At 43.8% G+C, this 20,029-nt stretch overlaps 1 protein-coding gene across 6 annotated transcripts in view; it reads right to left on the bottom strand.

Moving 5' to 3' along the window:
• Positions 1–1,036: 1,036 nt before the first annotated feature.
• The window catches only part of MBNL3 (muscleblind like splicing regulator 3), a 93,736-nt gene continuing 74,743 nt past the window's right edge, over positions 1,037–20,029 (bottom strand). For 2 of the 6 annotated variants that reach the window (XM_015626179.2, XM_033514176.1), the window contains exons 6-10: positions 16,527–16,677; positions 14,241–14,276; positions 12,059–12,153; positions 10,556–10,629; positions 1,038–8,625 (exon numbers count right to left, since the gene is read on the bottom strand). In XM_015626179.2, the coding sequence (XP_015481665.1) occupies positions 10,573–10,629; positions 12,059–12,153; positions 14,241–14,276; positions 16,527–16,677 (339 nt within the window). In that variant the 3' untranslated portion in view covers positions 1,038–8,625; positions 10,556–10,572. Of the gene's footprint in view, positions 8,626–10,555; positions 10,630–12,058; positions 12,154–14,240; positions 14,277–16,526; positions 16,678–20,029 lie in introns of all 6 variants that reach the window. The other 4 variants (XR_004497346.1, XM_033514178.1, XR_004497347.1 and 1 more) reach the window with 4 other exon arrangements.

The raw sequence follows: 20,029 nt of genomic DNA, 5'->3' as shown, positions 1-20,029 counted from the left end.
TAATTTGTCCTGGACTCGGTCTGTCTGTTCTCAAAGTCAGCAGCTTGTCCTGCTGGGGATGAGGAGCAGTGTCTGCCCAGCCTCCTCTGGCAGTGCCTCCTCGCCACCGCTCCTGCCCCGAGCAGCTCCACTGCACCCACATCCCCCGAAACACATTCTCAAACTCCTAATCCCTCCCCCAAGTCCCCCAAGTCAGATTCTTGAACTCCTTTGGGAAAAGAGCCGAGGCTCCCTCCCCTGCTGTGAGGGACTCCCCCGGCTGGCACCGAGCTCCTGCGGCTGCACCATCGGGGCTCACCCGTCAGGGCCAGGCCTGCAGCCACGCTCCCACCACAAGGGCAGTTACTCACATCCTCGGGTCCCGGCGCTGTCCTCTGCTGCCCTCGAGCTGAGTGATGCTGTGACTGGGGACAGCCACGTGCCCTGGCTCGGTGCCTCCAGCTTAAAGCCTTGATGGAGCAAGCGGTGGCCACCAGCCAGTTTAAGGGTCAAAGCCCCTCGGACGCAATGCTATTGGTAACAAGGTGGTGACCAAGGCGGCCTCGCAACGTTACAGAAAGGACAAACAAGCTCATCAAGAAGCAATTTTCTCTTGCAGCAGCCTAGACCCAGCTCAGCCAGGCTGGCTCCAGACCATGGTGAGAGGCAGCTCCAGCTTGTGCTGGCCGGAGGCGCGAGCCTGGCCGGGCAGCCCGGGATGAGCTGGGCACTTGGAAGAGAGCTGGGGAATCCAGGCTGCTGCCAAAGGGGAGCTCACTGTTGTATTATTGCACTGGGACATTCAAAACAGTATCTGACACCAATGCTGAAAGAGAAAAATTAATACACACAGCACTGTTCTACAAAAGCTGCAGGCCTTTGAATGGGAGTTGATTCGTTCTTCATGGTTATCTTCAAATGCACAGCTCTGATCTCCTCTCTAATCACATCACAGACAGGGTCAGAAAGGAAGCATGGAAAAATACAAGCTAAGCAGACCACATCACATGTGTCTCCAAAGGTCTAAGGCACGAGAGAAACCAAAAGGCAGCATCTGGAAAGTTTTACTTTTTATTTTTCTAAAATACAAATGTCTGTCTTGTGTTAGTAACTTTAATATGATAGGCCAAATGCATCCAGTAAAAAGGAGGCACTGGCTACAGAATTCAAAATACTGAAGATATTTTCTGGAAAGAAATTTATTCTGTTGATCTACACTTCAGATATAACATTGATTCAAATTCATTAGTTATTATTTTTACATCAGAATCTTTGAAGTTTGGGACTAATAAACTGGAACTTGAAAAGTTTTTAAAGTAAACTCCTATTAATGTGTAGATATGGATCCATAAAAAACATAACCAAGAATTTTATACACTTTATTAAAAGATCAAAAAATAAACAATAACAATATAGAAGTAACATACTAAAATGAGTAGCATTATGCACATTTCTAAAGCACGTACAAGCACTACAGCAATATAATGTGGCAAAAAGAAACAAATTCAAAGCGTACACCCTGTTGGTAGCAGTTGAGGGAATGAACTATCCTGTTATGGAACTGAAATACTGCATTAACCTACGCCTGTCTGGATCCAATGATATTTTAATTTCTTACAATTCCACAGGGCTAAGTGTAATCATTTGTATATATTTTCTAAACTATTCCATTAAATTTATATCTAATGTTTCCCTTACTTTGTTTTACCAGAAATGCCTATGAAAAGAAGAATGTGCTTCAAAGATCTACTTTACACAGTACAGTATAAATGTTTTTATATATTTAAATTAAAAATTGACAATTTAGGAGAACATTCTCTCTTTGATTTTAGTGATTGCCTAAAATACAATTCTCTATTTATAAAAAAAAATAGTGATCTGTTGTCAGGTGATGTAATAAAGGGTGAGGAGTCGGTTCATTTTCATGATCTAAAAAAAAAAATAAAAATTAAAACAAAGCTAATTGGAAAGAAAAAAAAAAATCCCATAATCCAGTCTAAGAATGGTCTTATCATCCCCTCATCTGCTAGGATACAAAAGCCATGGCAACAAAATCATTTGGCTTCCACCACTATCAAATAGCATCTGTGTACAGTAATAAAGAACTGGAACCTTGTAATTCGGTGTCAGGTAATTCTCTCTGTTGTGTGTTTGGAAAAATAACTTCATTTTATTTAACAGTTGTGTTATTTTGCATGTTTAAATATCTCCTTTGAGAGGCATATAGAGTTATTTTTGATGATAGAGGATGTCAGTAAAGATCACTAGCAAAGATTTTAGCAGTGTTGTCATGATCATGCTCATACCCCGACTAAGTTTGACCAGCTATGATTCATTTCACATAGTGCAAAATCTTTTTCTCTCATAATCCTAGAAATGAGAAAGAGCTTGATTATAGAAACTGATTATGGCAAAGGGAAGCCATAATCGTGTGGTGGCTTGAACTAGCTGATTATTTAGTATTAAAATCTAGGTTATTATATAACACCACGGAGAGAAGCAACATCTGATTTTTCCTCATTTTAAAGACCCTGGGGCCACTCCAGTTCAGCAAACCACCACTTGCACAGCCCCATGGTGCAGAGTGGGCTGGCTGGGCACACACTGGCATCGCCACGAGTTGGGAATGCTGGCCAAGGAACAGGTCTTGGGCTCAGCCCCAACCCTGGGGCATCCAGCAAAGGGTGACAGTGACATCAGATGCCACCTCCCACCAGCTCTGCGCTGGGGGACTTGAGTCACCGCTCGAGTCAGGACCAGACTCATGGCAAAACCAGCTTGAAGCAAAACTGGAGATTGGGTTTTGCAAAAAGAAACCCCCAAAACAAACCCAAATTAAAAACCAGGGGGAAAGAAAACAACTTTAAAAAAAAATCCAACAAAAACCCAAAACTTGTTCCAATCAAAAATAAATGGGTCAACACAGGCACTTCAGCTGCTCCAAAATCCCCAGGCACTGCAGAGCCCCAGCAGTACCAACACAAACAGGAACAAGAGGCTGCTCATTGACAGGCCACAGCTTTGCTCTCCTTTGGTGGCAACTCAAAGGCGCTTGTTAGTGCCAGCCCGGGGCAGCCGGCTGGCCACGCTGCCACCAGCTCCCTGCCCCAGCAGCACCTGCAGTACGTGCCCCTCAAACAAACACACACAGCAGCAACAACTGGTCCCAGACAATCCCAACCCATCCCTGTCCATCTACGGCTCACCAGCTCCTTCCATTTTGTTACCTTGCCCTGAAATACTGAAAAAAAAAAATAAATCAAGAAGTTGTGACATTTCAAATTCGCTCTGGGATTTAAAACACTCGCCACAATGACAGTCACCTCCCACAGATAAACACTCCCAGACAGAAATAGGATTAGGTGCTAGGAAAAATGTGTGTGTGCTGCCATGGACCTAACAGTCCTAATAGGATTCACCAAGAACACAACCTATCAGAAACATGACCTGGGGTGTGTTTGAAAATGTAGGCTGATTAAAAAAAGTAATTTGAATCTTTGCTAGTGACCTTACTAATTAATTCCACACCGTTTCCCATTCTCTGTGCTGCAGGTTGGAGCTGACCTGTTATCAGTCTGCTGTATAATAAGCTATGGCAAACTACAAAGCTTTTACAACAGCAAAGCAACATCATGCTTTCAGATAAGTTTTATAGCAAAAAACTCCTCCTTTTCAAAGCCTTAGTAATACCTATCTCTTTTACAAACTTTTCCTGTATTATTACAGACTTTTTATATTCAAAATAAGTTCCAAGGATTTCTTTCGTGGACTATGTACATAAGTGCAAAAAAGGTGTGTCTCACACATTCGTACACTAACTGAATCAGTTTAACTGCAGCATATTTGTATCTTCAACACTGTTACGGGGTCATTCCACAATATTTTTTTTTCTTATGTACAGTTTTTGCTAATATAAATTAGTATTAAAATAGTTATATGCTTAATTATTTAGCCCTGATCGTAACGTAATCGTGTGAGTGTTCCATTTCTGGAGAAAAGAAAATTGCAGGCAAAGCTACAGTACTGAAATTGATTAATTCTGAATTCCCACTGTGTGAATGGATGTGAAATGAAAGCAAGGCCGGTCACTACGTTGTAAATACAGGCTGCTGTGTTTCTGAAGTGAAAATACTGTGGAATAACCCTTGCCACACAACAATTTCTACAAGCTATAAAACCTGACTCTAAATCCATGTGTTGTAAACTTCTTGACTGAAAAAGTGACCTTAAAGACACAAATTCAGCGTTCACATGGGACTTTGGGATTTTAAAAATATTCAATCATATCTTTATCTGACAGTATCGAACTGTACCTTTAACAAGCTCATACTGTTACACATCACTTTTAATTTACATGTGAAAATTTCACAAATAATGTATACAAAGGTAGCCATGTTGTAGTTTTGTTGCCATAGCAACAACAACTTAATATAATTAGTTAACAATGAATCTATCATTGTAGGAGTTACATACAAAGTTAATTTTGTTCTTAAACTGTAAACTATACAAACTAGTTATGGACTGTATTCTATACCTTACCATGCTTCAGTGTTGGTTTAGAATATAACTAAATGGGCTGAATACATGTATTAAAAATTTTAAACTTTCTCTAACTCTCCTTCAAAATTAAATTCATTAGTTACTAAAGATATCAAAAGAAGCAATAATGAAAACCTTAAAAACTAATGGTAGAGAAATGAAAATATATGACATGAATTAATGCGTTGTAGCCTAGTAACAATGAGTTGTAGCTCTATTTACATTTGGATTAGGCTATCAACTATTTTTTTTTTTTTTAAAGTTATTACAGTCTTTAACATACAGTATATACTCTAAGGCCTTCAACAGGCACATGGTAAAATCAGGTCAATATCAAACTAAATCCATTCAACAGGAATGGGAAATTAGATTTTCCTCATAAATTTCACCTTTTTTAAATTTTCATGTCTGTGAAATGTACAAGGGATAAACAAAACGAGGACTCCAGTTTCTCAATCGTGGTGTACCCGGCGTGTCCTAGAGCTACTCCTACCGCGCCAGCGCCAGCCCGAGCCAGGCCAGGGGACGTCTCCGGCCCAACGCGCGGCCGGCTGCGGTGGCAGCTCCGCGGGGTCCCCGCTGCAGCGCGACACGGGAGGAGCAGCGGGACCCCAGCCCGGCTGTGCCGCCCTTGGGGAGCGCCCGGCGCGGAGCGGGGCAGCGAGGAGACGCGGCCGGGAGGAGAAGCGCGTCGGAGCGCTCGGGAACGGGGCCGGCGCGGGCTGCCCGGGGAGGTAACGGCTTCTAGAACGTTGCGATGCAAAAATACACAGTCAAAAATCATCAGCTAAAAATTTCCAACTAAAAAACACGGCTGATTGTGAAATCATGTTCCAAATTACTAAAAACACTGTATTTAACAAAAATAATCTTAATAGTTTTATGAATCCATTTTATTTTAAATCCCTCTTTTATTGTCTGCTTATGTTACAGTTTAGTAGTAGTACTTTTTATTGAAACTACTAACAACCTTTTTTCGTGAAAATGATCAATCTCAGCTTTCATTTTCCCTCTGCATGACCCGTTTTATCCAAGTTTCAGCATTTCTTGCATATTGTTTGCATAAGGCTGAGAGAAATGGACAAAGAGAAATAACTTTGGATAAATAAAAAATATAGGTTCATGGAAAGTGGGAAGCTTATAAAAATGTCACTAAAATTATATCGATTTAAACAAACTTACATACATCTCTTGTCAAATAAAGGATGATATTCATGCTTTTATGACATTTGTTTAGAGTCACTAACTAGCTCGGTGACTTTGTAATAGTCTATTTAGGAAATTTATAGTCTGGCGACTGATTTTTTTTTCTTTTCTTTCTTGAACAAAGAAAATTAGAGCAAGTCATTGCACAACTAGTTTAAATAGTGCTACCTCAAAATGGCATTTTTGCCGAGATTGTTTTGAATTTGGTGAAGTTTAGTGCTTCAAGCTTTTCTTTCCTTAAACTCATTTACAAATTAACTCTAAATTTGCCAGCAATATAAAAACTGTTGTGGCACCTAATATAACTACCCTGAACATCCCTCATTGGACCTCTTTAATAAAAAATAATCCTTAAATGCCTTTTTTTTTTTCAGTGCTTTAAATGTGACATGAAAACAGCTGTATTCTAGGTTTACATTCTATGCACATCTATGCCAGATGTTTAAGTCGATAAATAAAATAGGAGGTTACATCAAAGTTTCAAGATATACAAAAATCCATTTAGCACTGAAAAAATTTCAACCTCCTTGAACTCATAAAGCCATACAAGCTTGAATGCATCCTTTCTGGCTTAAGAAGATCAGCTCTGTTCTTTGTTGAGGCACTGGCACAGGTTGTGCAAAACCCATTTTTGATACACAAATAATTTCAAACAGGAAGTACTCAAATCCACTTTTTCCACTAACAATGTTATGGTTTTGGGAAACAGAAACACAGTGGTGAAAAGAACAGGTATGTGGTCGCCAATACAAATGAGAGTCACTGATTTCAAGCCACCCTGCTCCTTGTGAGCACAGATGGCTGGGGAACATCCATGGACACAAGCGACTGTCAAAACTCAGGGTCCATAAAGGAGGTCTTGTCAGGGGGAGATGGGTTTTTTTTCCCCTTTCTATCAGTTAGGTTCAAAGTCTGCTGAAGTGAACAAAAAGACTCCTCAAGGCCTTCTTGAGCTGGGCTCCTCAAAGGTTTATGCTATGAGTGAGTCTCCACGGGCAGATGGTCAGAGCCTGCCCTGGGGCGCACAGGCTGCGCCCTAGGCGTGCCTCCATCACTTGTGGCCCATGGAGACACACATCTAGCAAGCTGCCTGTGCTCATACTGCAGGAGAAGGGGCAAGGAAAATCTAACCAAGGCCAAGGAACTGGGAAAAAGAGAAGAAAATCTGGTTGTCTGAATTTGGCACTCTACAGGACCACTCTGAGCTCAGGGTGGTCACCCCTCCAGACACTGAGCTGGCCTCTTGCTTGATTCTCTTTCTCCTTGTATGGAGTTTGTGGATTTACAGCAGCAAATATGGATTTGCTCTTCCATAATGTCAATGATACTGCAGAGCTATGACAGGGATGAATTTGGCGGTGTCCTCAACCAAAATGCATTTCTGCAGCCAGATTGTTCAGCAACGCAGCATAACGACAGCGGGGCTGTCCAGGGTGCACGGGCTGAAATGGTTTTATTCGTGCGTATGAAAAGGAGGTATTGAGAACTAGCCCTTGTTGTGCAGCAAACATTGCTCTTGATCAAGTAGAAGGTGCCAAAATAAATCCACTGACCGACAGGAACTTCATTAAGACAAATGTTTATCTACAGCAGAAAGCTTATGCTGAGCTTTTTGCTGCTTTGTTACTGCTGTGTTTGCTTTAAAGGGCCACAGATCACAGAGGGTGTGGGGGAATCACCCACTTAGGGAAAATGGTGATTAAATAAATGGGGCATGCTGACAAAATTTCAACAAGAGACACATATAAGATTTCAGGCCAAAATGTTTCAGCATGCTTGGTGGAGACAAGCCCCAGGGCTCGGTGTTACCCAGCCTGGGCTGAGCCACGGCCCCAGGCCCTCCCCAGCCAATGGCTGGCACCTGCTCCTCTCCAATGCAATGAGCTTTTGCCCAACTGAAGCTGTCTCACTCCACCACCATTTTTTGTTGTTTGTTTTGACTGCACCATGAGAACAGCGAGAGAGATTGTGCGCCGTTTGCAGCTGAGAATGCACTTCAATGGACAACAGAGCTGCAGAAATCCTTTAATGCTTACCCCTGTCTGAGCAAATTGTTCCTGTCCCCTTACTGAGCCTGGGCTTTTGTGGGTTTTTTTTTTTCCTAAAGTTTCCAGAATCAGCTCATTGTATTGAAAGAAGAACCCTGAACTGGACTAAAATGATAGCTGTCTTTTCACATCACTTGTACTAAAAATTTGGAGACTATCTGAAGGCAAGTTTTAAATGATAAAAGGAGCATTTAACATAAGCAACTTTAGCTGACATTAACAGCAAAATCCAGCAAAGGGCAGAACATTCTGTGTCGTGTTTTTCAAGCACATAATTCCTGTTTCCCACAATAACATTTTTAGTAAAAAACAAACAAAACCCCATAAAACCTACAGTATATGAAAACTTAAGACATAACAATAATGAAAAAATGGTATTGAGTATACTTGATAATGATGTACACTTTAAAACAAATCAATAGACTATGATGTAAACAAAACAGTAAGATAACACTTTAAAAACAAGACAAACATTTATCCATCGATAGTATACAGTAAACCAACAGTCCGCTGTGCAGATGCACTTATCATGATGGTAGTCATAAAATGATTAAGTGTGTTAAAGTAATGTGTTATAAAAGTCTATTATAATTTCCTACTTGTATATCTCATATAACAGAGCGCTGTTTGTTAATTGTTTCTATAGTGCTTTTTTTTTTTTTTTTTTTTTTTTTTTTTGACATTCCCATTGATCAGTTTTTGGTTAACATGTAGGCTGCAACAGGCTTACTGTAGAGGTGGTAGAGAATGATAGAGGGAAGAGGGGAATATATACAGAAAGGCCATGCGCAGCTTCCCACCAAGAAGTCCTGGTGCTCCATAATTTTACTGTTCAGAATTTCAACATGGTCTGCTGTAGGGGAAAGAAAAAAACAACAACAAAAAATAGTAAGAAGTTAATACATCTATATTTTAAAAGTCATTCTACTACATTTACATTCTCAATATGTTGCCCAAGAGGTTGTCATTAGTGCATTGCAGACAGACATTTTATTCCATTAATTTTCTGATGCAGGGAGAAACTGCCAATAACAGACTTGGCATTCTCTTAAATCTGCACTTAGGACTCTCTTTCCTATGCACTTCACACACAATGACAGGACAAATAATGAAAGAGGGAGGTGGACAAATAATATTCTTGATTTTTGGATGGGATGCCAAGTAAAGGGTGGCTAAGGAGAGGGCCAAAGGAATCCCTGATCTGTTAGCTCTTGTTTTCTTCAGACACATTAAATCTGATCCTAAGTCACAAGCCAAAGGCAAACTGAGCCCAAAACACAGATACAGAAATCCTGTGCTCAGAGGAACCCTCTTTTGGGAGCAAACTGCCTCTTTGTGATGTACTCATGAAAATCCTCCACTGAAGGACCCAACAACTCATGTCCTGCAGACCTAGACCAACCAGCCTGGCTACCAGGGCTACTTCAGCCATGGAGGAAAAGACAAACAACTGTCAGAGCAGTGAGTGTTTCAGTTACCAAAGTCCCACTCAGGGAAAGTCTCCTGAAAAAATGCTGAAAACAATCTCAAAGACTTCAAGATGAAGCTCCTCCAGTCAAATGATCTCCTTATTGGGTGGAACAGGCTGGTTTACACATGTTATAGAAATGGGTTAACATGTCAGGTGTCACATCTATCTGTCATTTGGAACAGCAGTACAATCTAAGCTGAACATTTTCACTAATGTGGGTAAGCTTGGTGTCACCCCTCATGAACAGCGTCCACAGCCACAGTTAGCAGGTCATGTATACATATGGTGTTTAATTAAGGTCAGCAGAGATAAGGGCCACCACTGAGAAAGTAGCTTCTGTTGATTGCTAATAGATATCATTACAGAATTGCTTGCCAAATTAATTTCCAGTATTTAAGGACTTGATTGTAATATGTGACCTAAGGAATAAATTCAAGTTTTATAATTCAAGAAATTATAAGTTGTGTATCTGCATGTACTAAACGGCTGCTTCGAGAAAATCCAGTGACCTCTTGCTGAATTGGCTGAACTGGTCTTTATTCTCTTGGGATAAAAAAATCACAGTCAAGAACTGAAACTACACAGAGATTTTAGCTCATGAACATCAGCTAAAACTCACAAAGAAAAGCAGTGGAAAAATGACACTGCTGTCATGGCTGTGAAATAGTACTCTGTAAGTCCAAGGACAAATTCCTTCATTATTCCCCTCAGAGGAAACTATAATCTTAGGGAAGCCCAGGATCTGCAGGTAGGGTGAAGACTATGTTGCTTATGACATTCATTCTGGTCTTCAACCCACCATGAGCCAGGCCTTCTCTGCAGCTGACAGCAGGGCTCTGCTCAGACCAAGCCAGCCTTGCAGATGCACAGCAGCTGCTGCTGACCCAATCCTGCTTACCCCAGGAAAGGAAATATGTCACTAACAGCAAAAGAGAAGTTACACCTTTTCGGCTGACTCATTACCAGAGCAGTCTTTGCCATCAACACTGCAAATCCCTGAGGCATCTGCAGGCAGCTGGGAGCTGTGCAGAGCAAGAGCAGCCTGCACACAGAGCCATGGGACTGGGGGGATGAGCAGGGAGGCTGCAAATACCACAACACAGGTACTCAAGACACAGGAAACCTTCTAAACCACAGGGCTGGTCTGTGTCTGTGCTGCAGCTGCTGAATTCCCGTTGAGTCGGCAGAGCATGAAGCCAATGGGGGTCCCGTGGGCTCAGTCCCTCTGCCTGAGCCAGCCCTGTGTTTAGGGGATGCAGTGTCCACATACAAATCAATTCACCATAAAGAGAAAAACCAAAAAGGAACTTACTGTTCTATCGGGAACTTCTACATCTGTGAAACAAACATGCTGCTACTCAGTTCATCTACTGATAACTGGGATATCTACAGCAAAAAAAAACAAAGAACACAAAACATTAAAACATCGCCTTGAGATAGGGCTGTTCATTCTGTCTTCAGTATCAGGTTAATATGTACATCATTGTCTTATAAAACAGGATCCACTCCCAAGTCTTTATTTTGCTACACATCAAGTACAATGTAGCTGCACCACTACTGATGTCTTGTGGAGTACCTGGTGATTGTTCTGGGATTGTGACTCCATAGACTACAAGTAAAACAGAAATGCCCTGAAACTATCTGGCTGAAACAGGACTCACACAGCCACAGAGCAACGCTGCACAGGAATTTCTACTTTCCTCTCATGACCAACACAAGTCTGAGTAAGACCTGCTCTACCTGAAAGTAACAACAAAGCACAGAAAAAGACTGGCAATTCCTACTGCGAGCAGTAAAACACTGCCTAGGACTTATGCAGGCAAAACTCCTCCTGAAATCCACACGACCTCACACCAACAAAAGACTAGAGGATGCCCCCAGAGCTATTACTGGCACTCAGGATGGCTAACAGCCTCCTACAGAGCAAAGTGACACCCCGATTTCTTTGCAATAGCTCTAAACCTGAGAGCATGACAAATAAAAATGCTAAAATGAGTCCTGGGGGGAAAAATTTTTAAAAAGTGTTTGAAATGTCTCTGGTCTAACTGGGAGAAGTTGTGTCACACCAAATTACCAGGAAGCATCACTAGGACAGGTTGTGCATATACAGTTCAGGACTGGTGCAGAAGCAGCCATCACACTCAGTATCTTCAGAGGAAAGTTCTGGAGAGAATTATGGCTCGGCAGACATGCATGGAATCCTGTACACTTATGGCAGTGCTACAACGGCACGTACTGCACATCCAGAGTCCTTTCTGTAGGGATGGGTGACATGCTATTGGCGTAAAAAAAACTTTACACTTCACAGCCTCACCCCCAATTTTTGGGTTTCGGTTGTTTGGGGATTTTTGGTAGTTTTTAGAGTCCAATTCTGTGGTGGGAGGAGGCCACTTTGCGTTTCCACTTCCACTTTCCAGCCCAGAGAGGACATGCCAAAATACCACAGGGAAAGATGCTCGGGGTGGTATTTCTGCTTGAGACTGAAAGCAGAAGTGCTGCAGGTCTGGCGTGACTGTACGCTCGGGAGATTCACAGCGCGTTTTCTGAGGACCCGGGGGGAGGTGTGTTTTTGGAAGAGAGCCTGTGCCCCTGCCAATCGCCCATCCCTACGCTCCGGCCGGGCTTGTGCCCGTCCCGCAGGCGGCAGGAGCGGCCCCTCTCGGATCCCCGGCCACACGCACACGCACACGCTGCCTCTGCGCGCCCCAGCCTGCGCCGAGCCGGGCGGGACGGCACTCGACCCCGCACGGGATCCAGCCCTCGCCCGGTCCTCAAGATCTGAACACGTGAAAGAAAGCCATTGAAAGGGCCAAACCTGATTGGCGGTAGCTGTTGCAGCGAAGGGGACGCTGGTGGCAGGAGTTGTTGCTGCAGACACAGTGGTGGGCGTAGCACCGTGCATCATGGGCACTTTCGGAAGGGAACCATGGAAGCGACATACAGGAGGGTGGAGCGTATATATATTTTGTTTGTTTGGTTGGTTTTATGTAACCATGGCAACATGGCGGTGGATTTGGGGGCGTGGCAGGAATCACAGCAACAAGCCATGTGACATCGTCATGAAGGACACATCGGGGCGCAGCATGCAATCACAGTGCAAAGCAAGACAGCGTTGGGAAAAAAAATAAACAAGAGAGAAGGGGAAAAGCCAATTACAATTATAATTAAGGAAAAAACCAAAACATTCTCAACACTTAGTACATTTATAAGCAGAACAATGATGTATTAGACTCCGAGGGCCAAATTTCCAAAGGGGGGAGAGGATGGGTGTGCTAGCAAAAGCCCACGTCAGCTCGCACCCGTGGGGAGTTAGACACAGCCAGTGCACGTTCCTTTGGGTGGGGACATTTTGGCAAGCGCACCCTCCCGCCCGCCTGGGAAAGCTTGTCCCCTTCCCTCCCCATCCCATCCCCGCCAGCAACCAGAGGTACATGATGCACTTTGCAGCGGCTGCCGCAGCCCTTTCACCAGGTTTTCTCGCCTCTCTCTAGCAGGGACAATGTTTCGGCACGGGACAGAGCTGGAGGCACGGCAAACGAGCGGCTGGCGGACTGAGTTCTCTCCGTACAAATTCAGCATGCTTCCTTTCCACCCTAATTCTACAGGATTTGGCAAAACTCTCCTCTTGCAGGGTGAGGGGTGGGGGGATGGAGAGGGGAAGGGACAGAGAGGGGAAAAATACATAAAGGCATCTGAACAGCTACAGTTTGCAGGAAGAGCATCCAAAAGGACAACACGGCAGCAGGGAGCTTGGCAGCCTCCTGAAGCTGCACGTCCCGCAGAGCACAGTGCTGGAAGGGATGCTCCGGTGCACACATGAGCATCCCCCAAACCCGGGGGCGGGTTTTGTGGGGCTGGGGAGCCCACAGGAAGGCCCAGCCAACCCCAAAAACATGCAGTGGAGAAGCTGACTTGCCTTCCCCTCCACCCCAGCAGCCACGGCCAGCCCCAGCAGGGAAGGAGCGTGTGCCTGTGGCTGGGCACGCTCCGGCCACGAGATGCTGGAACCTGGGGGTTGGGTTTCCTACAGGCAGAAGTGTATTTGAGGGACTCAGCTCTCCATCATGCAAGCAATATGTCCTCCCTGTATACCCTATAGGGGTAAGCAGGTTCAAGAGCAGTGTTTAGCCATTCATGTTAGAGCTTCCACACCTGCTCTTGGAAAGCCTTGCACAGCCCCCTCCAGGGCTCCTGCCTCTCTCCCTCTGGCTAAAGCCCGCACACACCTGGATGCTGGTAGTCTTGCATAACCTTGGCTAGAGGATGAAAGCTCAGCTTTCACCTGCTCTGCTGTGCCCAGCAGCTGTAGACTGAGGGGAAAGTCCTCAAAGGCCTGCAAAGGTTTCATCAAGACCCAGATGCTGAGCCTGAACAGAGTGGATCCCTGCAACACTAATGAGCACGTACTCACTGCCTCCCTGCATCCCACATGCACCTGCATGGTACCTCCTATGATCTGCTGTACCTGCACACCTAACACTGCCCTACAGAGATGACTCTCCAGCCAGTCCATGGTCCAAACTGTACAAGCAGCACCCTGCTCTGGCAGAGGGGCTGCCCCCAGACGTGTTCCTCCTCAGCACCTTAATTAAACCAGTCTCCTAAAATATCCTCAGAAGGACAACTGAAAATCCACGCTTAAGTCTGCCTATTCCTTGACACAAAATAAAACAAAAATAAGCCAACAGGATCCTCCCACTTCTATTTCCTTGTGTCAGATGACTTAAATGGGTTGTAAAGACATTTAAGTGACAGATTCTTGTCTCTGAAGTGGAACTAAATAGGGGTGGGAACACATCACCTTGGATTCTCTTATTGTAAGTCACATGAAACACTGCACTGCACAGAAATTAAAAGGGATACAACCATTTAAGCCTCAAAGAAGACAGCGGATAGACAGTCACACCACTCAGCCACCCAGGTTCTCACTGATGCATACTAACTTGCAGTCTCTTTCAGATTAGGAAAAGTTGAGAAGTTTGTGTAGAAAAACCTACCAACGCTTGCAGTGGGTGTCATGCACAGAACTGACCCTGCACACCATGCATTGAAGCGTGGAAAGATGAACAAAAGGGATATTTCATTAGTGAAGCTTCAGTGTTAGATATCACTTTAAAAAGCAGGTATTCTCTTTGCAGCATTCGGTATTTAAGCACATGCAACCCGATTCTGTATATTGGTACATCAATAGTTTAAACTCCGTTTTAAGAGACCATAGCAAACCAAATTAATTCTTTAATTCTTGGGTAGTAGAGAATAAACTCCTCCCACCTCAGTATTAAACAATATGATTGATCCCAGAAATCAGGATTGTTTGGGATTTTTTGGGTATTGGGTATGCTGATTTCTTTCTTATCATGTCAACAGAATACAAATTGCCCTTAGAATAATATCACACTCATGTTAAAATTGACTTTCCAAAAGCAATTTACTCCCACAAGCAGGGACTGTGATTCAAAGTCTCTAGTTTAAGTTGAAAGAGGCATTTATTTTTCTGGACTTGAAAAAATTGCAGTGGTGATGCCATTTTCAAGAGACAGCCTGACTCTCCCCTGCCATGGCAACCAACGACGCTGATCTCTCAACAACTGAACAGGAGATACTAAGAAAAGCAACAGCTCCCTTCCCCTCCCCACAGCGAGAGCTGCAACGTGCCACCTCTCTGCTTTGCTGTCCTGAGCGCTGCCAAGGCTGAGCCCGGATCTGGAGTCTGATGTGTAACATCAATTCATCACAGATCTGTCCTCTGACTGGAAATCTGCTGCTCTGCCCAGCATTAATGTCTCCAGACGAGAGCAGGTGCCAGTAAGCAGCCCTGTTATGCATCAGCCCTGTGTGTAATTTCATTGCCATGCAACGAGCACCGCAGCACAGCGAGTGCTGGGCACAGCTGATTTATGGTGCTCCATCAGAAATGCGTGTCCTTATGTCAACTTTGGCAACTGCGACCTTGAGGAAGAGGAGTGTGCAGCCAGCTGGGGGACTTGGCATTCTCCAAGGTGTCCATGTTTCCTGGAGAAGTACTTCACTTGGCATCTGTCAGAGCTGTTACCACAGCTCTGAGGTCAGCTCAGCCCAGCCCAGCCCCTCCAATGCTTTGCAGAACACAAGGTAAGAGGCTACTACTCCATCTCTCCGCATGAGAATCTGCTCCCCCTGGAAGAACATCTTGGTAGCTGCTGAGCTCTGAGTGTTTCCAAGGGCTCTCATAACCACACAAGCAGAGGGTTTAGCTCCCTGCTCCCACACTCCACCTGAGAAAGCTTACTCTCAGGACAGGGCTGTCTAAAGCTTTTTCCCTGACCCCAAAGAACAACAGCACCAAGGTGCAGGTCCACTGTGTGCTCACCTCCAGGGGTCAGCCCAGAGAAATGCTGTGTATTTTTGTAAATATCATCTGACAAGTAAATACAGCATTAAACATTAAAAACACTGCACATTAATTTTCCTATGATGCTCTGAATGATAATAATGATACTAAAATATGAGCTATCAACTCTGGAATATTCCTAATTCAGCCACTTATAATACTTTCCACTCCAAGCAGGTTTTGTTTTTTATTCGGCTGCAGTTAATTGGCCAGTCAGAAGTCAGTCACATCTGCCACATTCATATTTCCAGTCCTGTAAGAATTATTGAACTGCATCTTTCAATTTAACACTGAGACCTAAAAGGTACAATAAAAGCTGGGAGTTAAATTGCTTTTAAAAAGCTTAAGGTATTGTACTGGTCAAAAGACAAGGAAGAGGGAAATATATGCCTCTAAAGAGGATTATATAATTTGTATTTACTAAAGACTAACCATTCCCTCTATAAACATCACAGCTGCTGTAATATGTAGGTCAGTGAGATGCAAGCTCAGGGTACCTATAGCCTCAAGAGAGTAGGCATACAGATCTGTAAGACATTTTAACATGAGTCCAAAAGAGCGCTACGCAAGAGTCAAAGAATTAATTTGGGATTAACCAGTCGAACCATAAGGAGGAAAAACAGAAAGTATGAATTCAAGAAACATGCAGATATTTTTCTTAGTTTGACTGTTTAAAAAAACCCCAAACCACACAAAAAGGGCTAAGAAGAATCTTTACATGTGAAAAGCTCTAAATTGTAGTAGGTGAAGGGAAAAAAGTCAAATAAAAGATGTTACTTTTTCATCCATTTTTAACATGAAACTACACACCAATACTCTTTTGCTAAGGACTCTTACAAAAACTGCTCATTAGCTGAACACTGAGGTAATAAAATAAGCCAATGTGATGGTGGGGAAGCAAGGAGACACTTACCTGTAGGGATGAATGTAGGCTGTTGCAACTGCATGTTGGCTAGAGCCTGTTGGTAGTGGAAAACGCTTGGGTTAAAGACTGTGGTGGCACCATTGTTTTTTTCAAGTGCTGGCCTCTTTGGTAAAGGTTGAAGTGCACCAGGCGGCAGGGCCTGTGGATAAGGGAGTCATTAAAGACAAGTGGAGTAAATAAAGGGCCCCAGATGTAGGTTAAGCATGCGATAAATAATAGGGGGTCTTGGCTGCAAATCACCTGCAACACTATCAACTTAGCAAGGCAGGAAGGAGAAGAGCAGCTAAGTCACAGTAGGAGTACGAGGTGAAACAACAGCTTCACTAGGTAAGCAGTTACTAAATGCACCAGGAAGAGGGGCAGAGCCCAGAAAGAGAAAGGATACTAAGGAGCTTTTCAGCAGGACTGACTTGGGTACAGAGGGAGAAAAAAGCATTGGGAAAAGTAAGGTGAGGGGTGATCACCTGGACAGGATGCTACAAAGAGCAGTTGCAGGCAACAAGCATTAAAAACCCCAGAACAAAAATATAGCAGATGACTATTTTAAACCCAAGAAAATTAGCATAAGCAACAAATGCCATGAAAAAAAAAACTGGATGCTTGCCTCTGGTTCAACACCTGCCTACATGTATGTGTGCATGTGTGGAAGCATGCACATTGTGCAGCCAACCCATGTGTCCAGATGGTAAAGCTGTAGCTGTTGCCAATTACACAGGTAACATTACATTCACAGTAAAATGCATTTCCACTTGTTAGTAGAGAGGCTGAGCAACATGGTCAAGACCAGGCCTGATTCTCCACTGCTCACACCAGAGGCACAGCCCACCACCAGCAGATTTGGACCAGCTCCCACTTTACAGAAGGTGGCCTCCATCAGTCAAATACTGCTCACTCGTTATTAACAGTGGAAAAAGCCATTGACAAATCCCTTCTTTTCATTCTATCACACCACCGGGCTTCTTCCAGCCCGTCAAACCTGTTTCATGATCAGACTTGGTAAAAAGCATTAACCCAACTCAGGAACTTTTCTAAGTGAGTTACTCATCATTCATCCAAGCATGTCTCAACAGCAAAGTAGTATGTCAGGTTCTTAAGAGACAGGAATGTTTCTAATGATTTACAGCTTTTTCATTGTACCCAAGTAAGAAACCACTTTTTTTCTCCACATTGTGATAGAAAAGGGTCCTTTTTAATTATGCCCCGCAGTCCTTTTGCACGTAAAACTCCCATTGACGTCAATGAGATTTACGCACGTGGAAGTCATGCAGAATCAGGTCATTTCTGACTAGTTGTTAGTCTGTATCATGTAGCAAAGCAATGGCTGAAAACAGGGTTATCACTCCTACTTTTATTTTAATAGGTCACAAATAAATGGTAGGTAATGGAGAGGGTTTGGCTAATGAAGGGTTAAAGCTACAAACACACAACACTTGGAAGAAAGGACACAAGTAAAGAGATTTTAAAGCGTTATGAAGACAACACAAAACATAATGTAAGTGAAAGCTTGCAACAGTTTGTCGCCATCTAGAAACAGGTTTCACTTTAATCTGCTATAGGAGACTGCTCATCTGAGAAATGTTAAGCAACATACTTCCAGGCAAAACATTACTCCATCCTATCTCTACTCACATGGTTGCTTTTGGGTGGTTTTAATATTGAAAAAGAAAATGAGAAGAAATTGTATTTGCAAAACTGCCCTCAGACATGCACACATCCTTTGCCTGTGCTAGTGGGCATCCACTCTCAGCATTAGGATTTAATCTTCCCAGATTTCTTCTGGCTGCCAGCAAAAGACAGCAGTCAAAGATAGGACAATATTCTCAGACACAGACACCAAAATCTTTCACTTAAGATCCATATTTTAGGATGATGTATACAGGTCTTCATTTCTAGGTAAGCTTTCATTGGTATCTGTGTTAAATCTGCCTGTTATGCACAACTTGTCTGTTTAATGATGGCTACATGACTGTTCCTTCAGGCACGGGACGGATCTGCAGCTTACAGAGTCTGGAGTAGCTTCATGTACATCACAGAGGTTTTACAGCTTTACAGTGACTGAAGAACTTCATACTTAAATTCATGCCCCTTATGGTACCCCACTGCTAAATAATACTTTTCAGACACTTCCAAAATCTGGCTCAGAAGAACACACTAATTATAGCAAAGCAATTGTACCAGGCACATAATGGACTTTTGACTCCCTGCTACCTGGCCAAAGGCTGTCACCACCCCAAACCCCGCAATGGTAGTGCCAAAAGCAGAACAGCTGAAGGCTTTGAGACCTTCCTGTGATGTCCCAGCACATCACAGGACAATTCCCAAGCCCAGCACTGCAATCAGAGGGAGCATACAGACACCAGCAGGCCCCAGGGATGTCAAGACACATCAGACTATCCCATTACCTCTCCAGCATCACTGTCCCTCCTAACCTTCTACAGCCCCATGGGAACAAGGGAAAGAAGGAGCTATAGCAGCCTTACTGTTGCTCCCTCAACAGCAGCCAGATGGAGAAACACAAATAAATGCAGTATTTCCAGAGTGTTCTAAAGAAACAAGCACTCTGCAGCAGCTCCTGTGCCAGCTGAAGTCCAGCTCTACCACACGGGCTCTGTGGGCAGGGGATCTTGATCTGCTTCTGGTTTGACCCAACCCTGTGGGTCACCCCTCCACCCCAGCAGCTGGAGTAGTGTTCACACAGGATACATGCAGATGTGCTCCTCCTGTTGCCAACCCATTTTATTTTGCAAACCAAGGTGTAAGAGGGCCCAAGGAGACAGAAGGATCTGGCTTCAGCTCTTCTCCAGCCCATATGATGAAGTAAGAGCCCCAGGCCAGGAGCATGCTCACTGAAAGGTCCATCTACAGCTCCTTGAAGAGGCATCTAAAGTTGCACATGATGAAGCTGGGCCAATACAGCTTCTGCATGGGAACTGGCAGGGACACAGGATCAAACAAATGTGTCTCATTTGACACTGGCTACATTTTTTGTATCACTCAGGACCTGCAGGAATTGTAGCAGCTCATTTCTTTCTTGAACCACATCCTGGATCTGAAGGAATCCCACAAGCAGAATATACAAAAGGCAACAGACTTCTCACCACCAAATTCTGCAGCCAGTGCCTCCCCACTGCAGCAGAGGAATTACACTAAACCCTTGCAGCAAAGAACTTACTTGATGAGTTTACCTCATCCAGCTGCTCGTGCTTTCCCTCTGGACAAGCTCTGACCACCACAAATACAGCAGCAGCTCTGGACAGTAACTTTTTCTGACATTATTTTTCCCCTGTGTGTTTGTGTGCACACATGGGTATGCACCCTTAGCAACAGGATCTGGTCATCTGCACCAGTGAAAGGGTTAATTCAGTTCAGTATCCATGTGATAGTCCTGCACTGATCCAAATGAACAATTTCCACTAATTAAATGCCAGGCAGCCTCCCATTTTTGGGCTGGGAAAGCTACATTCCTGCTCGAATGAGCATCTGAACAAAGA

Source organism: Parus major, chromosome 4A, assembly GCF_001522545.3.
Source record: "Parus major isolate Abel chromosome 4A, Parus_major1.1, whole genome shotgun sequence".
NCBI lineage: Eukaryota > Metazoa > Chordata > Aves > Passeriformes > Paridae > Parus > Parus major.
This window is presented reverse-complemented; position numbering and strand designations above follow the sequence as displayed.